Consider the following 13946-nt stretch of genomic DNA (forward strand, 5'->3'; position numbering starts at 1 on the left):
CCTTTTTCTGTTATCCAGCTATGCAGTGCCACTTTAAAAAACGCATCGGGGAAAACTGCAAAAAAGTGTTTTGTCTCCCCAAACAATTGTGTCGATGTTTTTATATGACGTGCTAAAACTGAAAAATGAAATTTACATGAAGAGCTTTATTAGTGAAAAGCTGCCGAGCGCAACGAAATGGGCTATAAGCTATATTTGCTCTTATGTGCTGAAATACTTAACACTTTCCTTAAGACCACAGAATAATAAAAATAAAATAAACGTTTATTCCTGTTACTCATCAAAAGGAACCTAATTATTTGTTAAATTCATCAACCAACAGAATCTATGGTGTTTCGTCGTGATTGATTGAGCAGTAGAATAATAAAGAAACAGCAAATATTGATAATAAAGTCAATCCAGAATGCAGTAAAAAACTTAATAAAAAATGTATACTTCTGCGTCAAGTGATCGCCGTACACCACGACAGAGGCGTAGCAGATATTTTAAAAGTGGAGGGGATGGCTGAATTGCATCGAAAAGTTTACATTAATATATTAGTTACCTGTTTCTAAATGGTCTGTCTCTAAAAGTGAGGGGGATGTATACCCACACACCATACCACCCCACCCCCCGGTTCCTACGCCCCCTGCCCCACAATGCATACTTTGCATGTAGATGTACATTTATACTTCAAGCTTTATACAAAAGGCGAAACTGTCTCCACTGGTTGATGCTGAATTAAATGTGACCTCGCTTTGTTTTTAAATCAAGCCTGAAAATCTACAACAGTATGTGTAGTCACATTCAGATCAGCTCATAGATGGAGTTTCTCACCAAGTAATATTGTCTGAAGGTTTTATTATTGTAGGGCTTTATCATTTTGCCTCATGATGCAACTTATATAAATATGCAAAATATCAAAATACAAGGTTTGTTTCGTGTGGTATAATGTTGAATTCTCTTATACATCTTCATCACCTGTAATTATGTTCAGTCTTTTATTAAGTATAATTTCTGGAAAGAGAAGCTTCACACATTCAACAGATGCAAAGATTTATTTCAGCTTCTCTTTCTCCAGCCATATTGTTTCTCTCATTATAGCTGTCATTTTTCAGGTCAGTTTTAATTGACCATATTTATCTTTTGCTGACTTTTGTTTACCGATTGTAGTTACATAATTCTTTACTTGTTAAATTAGTCCGTCGTGAAGATTTACTTATTAATTTTGATAAGTATGCTTTTAACAACGTTTCAAATGCCTAATAAACAGTATTTCACCTCACACATGATTGAGATGTTTAACAATGGAAGATGAGAATGTTTGTTATTTGAAGATTTAATAAAAGTATAGTGAGGGAAAAGTTAAATTGGCGCTTTTTTTCCACAATCCTCTGTTGTTCCCGCCTCGCCGTGATGACGTCAGCACCGACGCGTTCATTCAGCGTCGAGTCTTCAGAGCTGAGGTGAGTCGTTGACGCTTTTTCTCGTGTTTACACAACAATAAAACACACTTTACAGTTTATTAAAGCGACAATCTGCGACTAGTTTCTGCATTGAGTTCACCTCTATCTGTGTGTCTGCTGACCAAAACAATACAGCAGGCAGAGAGGAGCTCTGAGAGGAAAATATGAGGGAGTTTGTGTTTTCCTTTAAGTTTTTTCCTTTAATTTTTTTAACTGTTGCCACAAAAATATTATGTTGTGAATGTATTTGAAAATTTAGTGCTGCAGATATATTGTTTGGCACTGAAAATGTAAAATTGCTGATTTATTTGCTGATTATTTAAAGTTTTTTTTATTGTTTGTATATTTGTACGTACTATAAACACGTGTTTAGCAAAGATGTTGTAGATGCTAAGCATTTAAACTTTACAAAGATTTCTTTAAAAAGTTAATAAGCTAAATACCGCTAACCTATTAAATAAACACACTACTTAAAATATGGCTAGACATATTTCCTTTTTTTTAATATATGAAGTTAACACATTTAAAGAGACATTCATCAAAGTATTACCATGAAAAGTCTATATTATAATATTTATCATAAATTAATGTTTAAAATCTTATCTAAACTGTCTTGTTTATTTGTGGTTTTATTGTATTTATTTTTAATGAGCTGTTTTATGAATTAGTGTTTGTTTCTGACATGGCATTAAATAAGAATATAAAATTTTTGTCTTGAGATCTATAAATTAACTTAATTTTATTAGTTTAAGAGTGTTATGTGAATTATGTGATCATCTATTGTATTACATGAAAGATATAAATGAATTGGTTTAAATGAATGAGTAAATTAATCCGTTTTCTGTTTTCTCTTTTTTAGCTCGTCCCATCAGTCTACAGCTGAAGACGAGCATCATGAAGAAGAGAAATCTGCAAAGACAGAGTTTACTGAAGGACAGTGAGAAGATGAGTGATCCAGAACCCTGCAGAATTAAACAGGAAGAGACTGAAGAACTAATAGGTTTGTGTTTATTCATTACTCATTGAAATAAATTTGTTCATGCAGCACGTTAACGCCGATGACGGCCCATCACTAAAATATATATATATATATATATATATATATATATATATATATATATATATATATATATATATATATATATAAATATATATTTATGCGAGACTCTTATCGCGCAATAAAAAAAAATATCGTGGTTAATCTATTCTCAAAGTTGGGTTGGGAGCTGGGTCTATTCTACGCAAGCTATGATGACTTTCACCTTGATATTTTAGCGCGGATGTATACCTGACCGGTGAGCCGTCTGACAAAAAAGTGCCCTTCTGAATCAAATCAGCAGGATGTCTGACTTTAACTGCAGTTCGGCAGTTTTACTTTAACTCGTGAACATTTCATTCATGACCCCGTGACAAACTGGCGTATTAGACGCAAATAAGGAGTAATGACTGGTGAGAGTGTTACGGAATTTAATAACAAAAAAAACTTCATTTTCTGCATTTCGCGATGTGTGTTTGTGTGTGTGTGCGGTCCTTTACTGACAGCCGCCTGTGTGGATCTTGTCGGAAAATATGGCAAAAAGTCCTACATGGCGGTAATAGTCTGATTGCGGTGTTTACTTCAGTAATGCCACTAATATATACATAGTCCACACGTCTTAATTCCATTTCTGTTTAGTTATGACTTAAGTCGCATTAAGGTAATCAAAAATCTCTGTTTACATGGTAGACTCTCAATCAGATTATTGTCTTAATCATAATAAAATCGTATTAAAGAATTGTTGCCCATGTAAATGTCAGGGCTCTGTGAACTTGGCTTTGCGAAGCAGCATTTTCTGCTTGTACGTACATCAAAAGCAAGTATGAAATGGCTGTTTGGAGCTTGTGTAGATCTACAGTTCAACATTCATGTCTAACTGTAATAAACAGTTAGTAAACACAAGTACATCTTATTGAACAGCATTCATTTTCATCACCAATTATCATAGTAGAACAGCTTCTCAAGCAGTTTGTGATGCATTTTGGAAACAAAGGATGATCCCCTGGTCTAATGCGCCACCTGGCTTGAGAAACCCGTTCTCAAAGACTTATATTTAGTCATTATTTGGATAGCACACACATTCTAAATGCCTTCGGCAGAATTCAGATGAGCCCTTTTAATCTAGATTAATCTAGATTTTAAAAAAATCTATCCCCACCTATAATATATATATATATATATATATGTATGTATGTGTGTGTGAGCAATCCCATGCAAATGTCAACCTTGCCATGAAAAAAAATAAGTTTTCGCCAAAAAAACGAAACCGTTTCTTCATTTTTTTGTGCAGGCTTGTATTTTACAGTACGTTAAAAATACTCAAAAATGCATCGATTCTTGTTTTCATACAATTATATTTGATTTACCAAAGACACACAAGTGGCAATTTCACATCTGTCATCCATAACAGAGGCGTCACATCGATAAAGAAAAGCTTTTTCCTCATAAATGCAAAATTGTAAAATCAAATAAAATCAATTATGTTTGTTCTATAGTGAGCTGACTCTTACCCTGTTGATTATCATTGTTTCTTTTGGGTTGGGCAGTTCAATTCACAGAATTTCTACAAGGTATGTTGTATACTGTAAACTTGCAGACTGTTTTGTCATTTCCATAACACGTTTATTTTCCTCATTTAAAATATAAAAAATGTTTACAGATTGAACTTTTTCTGCTCCAATAACTCTGTGGCTAGTTGGTTTCAAAAATATAAAGACATGTTAGCATATACTTCTTCTGTCAACTTATGTTTTGAGATTTTACTGCAAATATCACATCTATAACGCTGGAATTACTCATATATATATATATATATATATATATATATATATATATATATATATATATATATGTGTGTGTGTTCTAGATACTAAATGTTTTATTTCCACATGCTTTTAAATTACATTTTACAGTTCGCACACATCTATTTTTAGATGGTCCTTGCTAGAGCACAGGCCCGGATTAAGAACTCAGGTGCCCCTGGGCACCTTGTCTTGCAAGTCCCCTACCCGGACGCACCCTAGTTGAATTAAAAAAATAAGAATAATAATTTTTAAATAAAATGAATCTATAATTTGTTGCCCACATATTTAAATAAATGATATGTAGTACATATATATTTATAGTCTACAAATATTTTACTTATTTTTCAAAGCATTGAATAAAAATACTAATAAAACAACTTAACATGAATGTTTTTTTAGTATACTTGTTCAAGATCACTGAAAGAGTACTATATATAATATAGTACTAATATATATTTATTTATTAAGGGTATTTTTAATGTATAACTTTTACAAACGTATAAAGCATATTATTAGCATGGCATACAACACACAGTGCCTTTCATAATACACACTTATTATTGATTTACCATCTCTCTCCTCCTCTTGCTGTATTTTCTCTACTCTCCTCGTGATGAAGAGTAGGCAAACAGCATAGATCAACTTGATTATAAACCTAAAAGTATCCGAAATCACACACACTATACCTCTTTTCCTCTCCGGTCTCTCTTTCTCTCCTTTTTCTTTCTGTCTCTCTGACATGATAAATCCAGTCCGTGCTGTGCTGCTGTTAGCCTCCTCTGCCTGGTTAATGCGAGCTTACTCATCTAACGTTACCATAACATCTTCTTCTATACCCTCATTCTCCTGATCATGGGTCTGTTAAAAGAAGGTGTGTATGGAACATGCCTCAATAAAGATGCCTCCTCTCCTCCTCCTCTCGCATTTCTCTCCACTTGTACACTCATTTTTGGTGTACGACAACTACTACACTACAGTCCGCTCAGTTAAGTGCGGGTTATTTCAAAACTGACATTTCCGCGCTTGACAAGTTACAGCATTCTGTTTAGTTATGGAAAGACAATTTAAATATAATGATAATAATAGTTATATGTGATAGCCAATTTTATTTTTTATTTTTTGGCTAGGAGGAAATATAGTCTGAACAATATCGTTTTTTACAGACGTGCCATCTATTAAATGTTCTTCACACAGAGCGATTGTGATCAGAGAATACGGGTGAAGTAGGGCTAGTTGTGACAAATGATTATGACGAACACAGTTCGGAAGATTGTAGATAACGTTGTATACAAATCAATTCTATTAAGATGTTGCTAACATTTAACACCAGGTGGAAAATAACTGTTTATAGAATATAATCACTATTTAGACACAACTCACGCTGTAATCTGCTTCGCTCTTTACTCATCTTGTCTCTGTCAATCAGACATCGAGGGGCGTAAACCGTGAATAGCTTATTCCAACTAGGTGCGCTATTTGCAATTAGCCGAAGAACACACTCCGAAATTGGCTTCCCCCCTCCCCTCGACCCCTGTGCCTGTGCCCATAAGGTCCATTGGTTAATCCGGCCCTGCTAGAGCAACATCTGCCGTTAGTAAACTGTTACAAACTAGCCTCATTTCAATTAAACTATTGGCTTAATTTCAGATGTGATCGTGAAGGAGGAGAGTGAAGAACTGAATGAAGATGAGGAGAAACATCAGGTCAAAAGTGAAGAAGAAACTCAATCAGAGACTGAACGTTTATCTTTGCAAACAAACACAAACAACAATTACAGTAAGTATTTCTGTCTTAAGATCGAGCCCTTCAGGTCATATTATTTAGGATAATTATAGAATCCAATTGTTGCCTACCGCCATCGAAATTTGAACAAACTTACTGTCATTTGAACTCACTTCAGTGAGTGAAAAGACTATAGAATACACAAGACATGTCACTCGTATCTATTTGAATGGGGAAATGTGTAATGGTCAATATGGTAAATAAAGCCCTGCCTTCTAGTACAGGAGCCAATCATCGATCGATATATGGCGAATAACGCCCGCCTTCTTGTAAAGGAGCCAATCATCAATCACTATATGGCGAATATAGCCTGCCTATTTTTACAGGAGCCAATCATCAATCGCTATATGGCGAATAAAGCCTGCCTTCTAGTACAGAAGCCAATCATTAATCTCTATAAATTGACGATACTCTGGGGGAGGGGCTCAGACCAGACATAAGTTTCTGCAGATTTTTAGTGGTTTGGACATTTAGAAATGAAACTAAAGACATAGTTGTTGTTTTATTTTATTGGTTATTCCTAATATGAATTTCAACGGACAGCTTGGCAAGCGGTTTTGGAGAATTTAATGTTTCCCCATTCAGACAGAATGCCCGAGCATACTGCCCGAGAGGTTGATGGCCGCCTAGTGAAATGACTTGCCTTAAAGCAGGGGTGTCCAAACTCGGTCCTGGAGGGCCGGTGTCCTGGAGAGTTTAGCTCCACCTTGCTTCAACACACCTGCCAGGAGGTTTCTAGTACACCAATCTAGTTCCTGGAGGTCTGGTGCCCTGCAGGGTTTTGCTCTAACTTGCCTCAACACACCTGTCTGGGTGTTTTTAGTATACCTAGACCTTGATTAGCTTGTTTAGGTGTGTTCGATTAGGATTGGAGCTATAATCTGCAGAACACCGGACCTCAAGAAACAAGTTTGGTGAACCCTGTTCTAGTACATCTAGTAAAAGCTTGATTAGCTGGTTCAGTTGTGTTTGATTAGGGTTGGAGCCAAACTCTCCAGGACCGAGTTTGGACATCCTTGCCTTCAAGGGACTTTGGTTTATTGCTAGGCAGACTTTCTTTTCAAACCTTATAAACAGCAACTTAAATAGCATCTGCACCCTCCTTGCAACAATAGAGACTCACAAACTCGCACAGTAGGATTCCCATTGAGCTTGTTACTAAAAGCAAATGCAAAGAGTTTGCTCATTCCTTAAGTGATGGCATCAATAATATCAAAAAAGCAATCAGCTCATCCAATCAGCCAAGTTGTGCTCATCTACAACTCAAGAAATCAGACATTTTGTCTGGTTTTAAGGCAATTAATGCTAAAATCTTGGAAGACATTGTGCAAATCATGAGAAAATCAACCTGCAGTCTTGACGCACTCCCTACATTATTCCTCAAAACGGTGTTTAACTATCTAGAAATGGATCTCTTAAAAGTGGTAAATGCTTCTTCTTCTCTCAGGGACTTTTTTAAACTCACCCTAAACTGCAGTAAAAAAGAGCAACGTGGACAACACCCAATTAAGCAACTACAGGCCAATTTCAAATCTCCTATTCATTTGCAGAATTATTGAAAAAGTTGTTTTAACATCGGCCACAGCCATATCATCTGCACCCCGAGACCGGTTACTCACTGAAGCTAAGCAGGGCTGAGCCTGGTCAGTACCTGGATGAGAGGCCATATGGGAAAACTAGGTTGCTGTTGGAAGTGTTTGTGAGGCCAGCAGGGGGTGCTCAACCTGTGGTCTGTGTGAGTTCTAATGCCCCAGTAAAAGTGAAGGGGACGCTATACTGTCAGTCAACACCATCTTTTGGATGTGTCGTTAAACCGAGGTCCTGATTCTCTGTGGTCATTATAAATTCCATGGCACTTCTCGAAAGAGTAGGGGTGTAACCCTGATGCCCTGGCCAAATTCCCTCCATCGTTCCTTACAGATCACGGCCTCCCAGTCATTCCCATCCACTGAATTGGCTCTAACATCATCTTTCCATTTCACCAATAGCTAATGTGTGGTGAGCGCACTGGCGCTGTTGTCCTGTGGCTGCCAATGCATCATTCAAGTGGATGCTACACACGGGTGGTGGTGTGGAGAGACCCCCCTCATGATTGTGAAGCGCTTTGGGTGTATGGCCATACACAATAAATGCACTATATAAATACACATTACATTATATTAACCAGGTTAACAAGTTCAATTTCAAGGGGTGTTTAGACAATTTTCAATCTAATTTCAGAGCACATCATAGTACTGAGAGCGCCCTTATAAAGATAATCAATAATGTCCACCTAAATACAGATTCAGGCAAACTAACAGTACTGGTATTGCTTGATCTCAGTGCTGCATTTGACATTGTCGATCATAGCATACTTCTGGATAGGCTTGAAAACTGGATTGGGCTATCTGGGACGGTCCTCAAATCAGATCTTACCTTGAAGGAAGAGGTTACTTTGTCAGTATAGGTCCAATGATAATTGGTTATGGAGCTCAGGGTTTCCCATGCACCCCGGATCACCCATTGTACTCTGTTTCAGCTGCTGCCATCAGTACGTCATTTTAGAGTTCCTATTTGCAGGACCAATAGAACTAGAAATTCTTTTATCCAGGGGGAGGGAGATGCACCTACAAAATGTTGTATTGTACATTGTGTGGTAATATTTTGTTAATGTGTACATGGAGCTTTGTCTGTGTTATGGTACCTTGGTGCAATTTTAGTTTCCCTAAACGGGATAATAAAGTTGAGTCTGTCTGAGGTGACCATAGGTCAAGGTGGACACCCATGACATGGAGTTCCACGAGGTTCAATTCTGGCACCTCTCCTGTTCAAACTTTACATGCTTCCACTGAGCCAGATAATGAGAAAGAACCGCATCTCCTGCCACAGCTATGGTGATGACACTCAGATCTACTTAGCCTTAATGACTACAGCCCCATTGACACCCTCTGCCAATGCATTGATGAAATTAACAATTGGATGTTCCAAAACTTTCTTTAGGTAAACAAAGAGAAAACTGAAGTCATTGCATTTGGGAACAGAGATGAGGTTCTCAAGGTGAATGTGTACCTTGGCTCTAAAGGTCAAACAACAGAAAATAAGGTCAAGAATCTTGGTGTGACTCTGGAGTCAGATCTGAGTTTCAATAGTCATGTCAAAGCAGTAAGTAAATCAGCATACTATCATCTCAAAAACATTGCAAGAATTAGATGCTTTGTTTCCAGTGAGGACTTGGGGAACTTCTTCATGCTTTTATCAGCAGCAGGGTGGATTACTGTAAAGGCTTTATCACTGGCCTTTCCAAAAAGACAGTCAGACAGTTGCAGCTCATCCAGAACGCTGCGGCCAGGATTCTGACCAAAACCAAAAAATCAGAGCACATCACACCTAACTTTCATTCCTGTTTATGTAAAGCACTTTAAATTACCCTTGTGTATTATCAAATATGCTTTATACATATTGCCTTGCCTCGTCTGTATGGACATTTCTCTATGTTAGTGACACTATAGACCACATTTTAACTATTTTAATCTCCAGATTAGAGTTTTTGGAGTTACCAGTTCTGCATTGCAATGTTTTAAGTATTGTTTTTCTGAGCTCAAACAGTTTGTGGTGATGGGTACTTGCTGGTCTGAGGTTGGAGTGGTTCGCTTTGGTGTATCCCAAGGATCAGTATTGACATGGTGGCTCAGTGGTTAGCACTGTCACCTCACAGCACGAATGTCACTGGTTTGAGTCCCGGCTGGGTCAGTTGGCACTTCTGTGTGGAGTTTTCATGTTCTTGTTGGCATGGGTTTCCTCCGGGTGCTCCGGTTTCCCCCACAGTCCAAAGACATGTGCTGCAGGTGAATTGAATAACCTAAATTGGCTGTAGTGTATAAGTGTGAATATGTGTGTGGGTGTTTCGCAGTGCTCGGTTGCAGCTGGAAGGGCATCTGCTGTGTAAAACATATGCTGCATAATATGGCGGTTCATTCTGCTGTGGCGACCCCTGATAAATAAAGGGATTAAGCCAAAAGAAAATTAATGAATGAATTGACCATAGATTGAAAGGGTCACTGACAATCATTGATTAATCATTTGCATCCCAACTTGACATTTTTCCTTTTTTTTTCTTTATTTCATTTTTAGACCTGATGGTGAAGAAAGAGGAAAGTGAAGAACTGTGTGAAGACAAGGTCTATCGTAGCGTTCATACAGAAGTGAAGTCAAATTCATGCTCTTTGTGTGGAAAGAGTTTTAAACGGCTGTCGAATTTAAAACGACACCAGAGGATTCACACTGGAGAGAGACCATACAGCTGTGATCAATGTGGGAAGAGTTTCAATCAATCATCAACGCTTAATCAACACATGCTGACCCACACTGGAGAGAAAACACACAGATGTGATCAATGCAGCAAAACATTTTTGAGGCCTTCAGAGCTGAAGAAACATCTTAGAGTTCATACAAAGGAGAAGCCTTATCCATGTTCTGAGTGTGGAAAGAGTTTTACACAACAGGCAGAATTAAAATTACATCAACAAAACCACACTGGTGTGATGGAGCATGTCTGTTTTGAGTGTGGGAGGACTTTTGATACAGCTTTAGGCTTGACAAAGCACCAGAAGATTCACAGTGGAGAGAGACCATTCAAATGTACTGAGTGTGGAAAGAGTTTCACACGGTCATCACATCTTAAGGAACACATGAGGATCCACACTGAAGAGAAATCACACAGATGTGATCAATGCGGAAAAACGTTTCTAAAGCCTTCAGATCTGAAGACCCATCTTAGAGTTCATACAAATGAAAAACCTTATTCATGTTCTGTTTGTGGAAAGAGTTTTAGACATCTGTCAAATTTAATGGCACATCAGAAGATCCACACTGGGGTTAAAGAGCATGTGTGCTTTGAGTGTGGGAATAGTTTTATTACAGCTCGACAATTGAAACAACACCAGATGATCCACACTGGAGAGAGACCTTACAAGTGTTCTCACTGTGACAAGGGCTTCATTTACTTACAAAACCTGAAACAACACCAGAAGATCCACACTGGAGAGAAACCTTACAAGTGTTCTCACTGTGACAAGAGATTCAGTTTGTTACAAAACCTGAAACAACACCAGATGATCCACACTGGAGAGAAACCTTACAAGTGTTCACACTGTGACAAGAGATTCAATTTTTTAAAACAGCTGAAATCACATCAGAGGACTTACACTGGAGAGAGACCTTACACGTGTTCACACTGTGCCAAGAGATTTAGTCAGTTACACAATCTGAAAAACCATGAGAGAATTCACACTAGAGAGAAGCTGTACACATGTACTCAGTGTGGAAATAGTTTCACAAAATCACCACACCTTCATTGGCACATGATGATCCACACTGGAGAGAAAACACAGATGTGATCAATGCGGCAAAAAATTTTTTTGAGGCCCTCAGAGCTGAAGATCCATCTTAGAGTTCATACAAAGGAGAAGCCTTATTCATGTTCTTTAGCTCCATCCGAATCTTGCTCAGCCCCCCAAGAATTTCCTAATTATTTTCCTTTTTTCTTTTTCAAGAGATAACAATCAGTTTTCGTTTAAAAGCCTTAACCAGCCTTCTTCTCTTTCTGTATTTGGGCTTCCAAAGGACACGACACAAAGAGAGAAGTGCTTACAATTTAATTTTAATTATGTTCCAGATAATTATAATAAAGATATAGCTCTAGCATTTGACAAAGGAGAGCTTCCAGAATCTCTCAGTTCAGTGCTGGATTCGGCTAAAAACTCCTCCAACCATATTAGAAGAAGCTGTGGATTGTGAGCCACAACTTGTAAGTGTTTTTATTTGTTCAAATTGATCTATTATATGCACATTTTCCAGCATTAATGGGATTTTGTAGCGAGGATGTAAACAACCGGAAATGCTGTTTGGCATTGTAAACATCCAAACTGTGTGACAAACTTAAAACTGGCATTGTAAACAGCCGCAGTCTTCAGCAGCGCTGCAGTGTCTCTCTATGCAGCCGCTTTCCCTGCGTTCTACATCGCAAATAACAAACTCACAAAAGATATGAGAGTGTTTCATATCACTTACACATATAACCTAAATCTATATGAAAGATACTTGTCAGATTTTATTTTACAGAGCAGGCATGAGGTTCAGCTGTATCCTCTGTGTCATTTTCTGTTTGATTCAGGCTCAAATGAAAAAGAAAGTAGTGATTTCTAAATTTGCTTGGACTTATACAGACGATACAAAAAAATTATTATTTTTTAGGGGGTTTCGCCTTTATTGTGCTAGAACAGTGAAGGACAGACTGGAAAGCATTAGGAGCAGCGAGAGGGCAAGGATCGGCATAGGACCTCGAGCCAAGAATCAAACTTGGGTCGCCGTGAGCACCTTGGTGCCATATGTTGGCATACTTAACCACTAGGCTATTGGCGCCGACACAACAAACATTAATTAACGTCATGATTTTTATCCCAATTTTGATTCTTGCAACACATTTCAATAAAGTTGTATCAGTACATCATTTACCACTTTGTAATGTTGCCATTCCTTTTCACAACACTTAAAAGACCTTTAAGGTGTGAAGACACCAAGTGATGAAGTGTTTCAGGTGTAATTTTGTTCCATTCTTTCTGCAAACAAGTCTTAAGGTAGGCAACAGTAAGGGGTCTTTGTTGTTGCATTTTGTGCTTAAAAATGCACCACACATTCTCTATTGGAGACCGATCGGGACTGCAGACAGGCCAGTCAGGTACCTGCATCATCTTCCTCCTTAGCAGGACTCTGTAATGTGTGCAGAAGGTGGTTTTGCATTGTCTTGTTGAAATGTGCATGGGCGTCCCTGGAAAAAAAGGCAGCATATTGTGCTCCAAAACCTCTATGTACTTTTCAGCATTAATGGTGCATTACAGAAGTGCAAGTTACCGTTGCCAAGGGCACTGACACAACCCCACACCATGACAGACCACGACTTTTAGATTTGTTGCTGGTAACAGTCTGGATGATCATGTTCTTCATTAGTCTGGAACTCACAGCGTCCATTTCTCCCAAAAAAATATCTGAATATAGTCATCATTATTTTTAGAATTATGCCTAAAATCTACAACAGTATGGGTAGTCACATTCAGATCAGCTCATAGATGGAGTTCCTCATCAAAGATTTTTGTATAAAGGTTTCATTATACTAGGCCTTTATCATTTTGCCTCATGATACAATTTATATAATTATGCAAAATATCAAAATGCAAGGTTTGTTATGTGTGGAATAATGTTGAATTGTCATATACAGTGCTTGATATTAACACCCGCCAAATGCGGGAAGATTTCAGCGGTGGCGGGTTAGACAGCCACCATGAATAGCCACTTTGGCTGGTTGAAAATACATTTTAAATTGTAGTTTTCTTAAAAGCAGGGTTCGACAATAAAGATGGCACAATATTTGTGCGATCTTAGAATCGAGAAGCAACACGACTGACAAAAATAATTGTCTTCGCGCGCAAAAGAAAGCAGATGAATACCGAATCAGAGCATAATCATTTGTGCCAACAGCTGATGTGGTGCAGGTGACTGTTTAAAACGTGTGCGCGCTCCCGTTTCCTTGCGTGAAGCAACTGTGCCTGGAAACGCTACTGGCGTGATCGTTTCTCTTTCAAATATTTATGGTTATGCACCCGACAGTCTTGCTGCTTTCAAGAGCTCCAGCACCGGTTGCTCTCGCTATGACCATTCTTTGAACAGATTATTAATTTGCCGTAATGTTAACCCTGTGTGTGTGATCATCCTTTTATTATCGCACATGGTGTGTTTTTCAGTTATTTTTGTTAATATGGTTAAATTATCATCCTTCAAAATAGCATTGCTCTAATATGAGATTAGCTCCCTATTTATGTGTAGTTAACTGCTGATCTGGGACTT

At 37.9% G+C, this 13946-nt stretch overlaps 2 protein-coding genes across 2 annotated transcripts in view; both read left to right on the top strand.

Annotated features, from left to right (window-relative positions):
• LOC130215590 (gastrula zinc finger protein XlCGF7.1-like) overlaps positions 1 to 12559 on the top strand; it is a 108411-nt gene extending 95852 nt beyond the window's left edge. Inside the window, exons 2-3 of the mRNA XM_056447433.1 lie at positions 5934 to 6062; positions 10179 to 12559. Of these exons, the coding sequence (XP_056303408.1) occupies positions 5934 to 6062; positions 10179 to 11443 (1394 nt within the window). The 3' untranslated portion in view covers positions 11444 to 12559. The remainder of the gene's footprint in view (positions 1 to 5933; positions 6063 to 10178) is intronic.
• The window catches only part of LOC130215599 (zinc finger protein OZF-like), a 226606-nt gene that overhangs the window by 5812 nt on the left and 206848 nt on the right, over positions 1 to 13946 (top strand). The gene's annotated exons all lie outside the window — the stretch shown is intronic.

This window comes from Danio aesculapii, chromosome 22, assembly GCF_903798145.1.
Source record: "Danio aesculapii chromosome 22, fDanAes4.1, whole genome shotgun sequence".
NCBI lineage: Eukaryota > Metazoa > Chordata > Actinopteri > Cypriniformes > Danionidae > Danio > Danio aesculapii.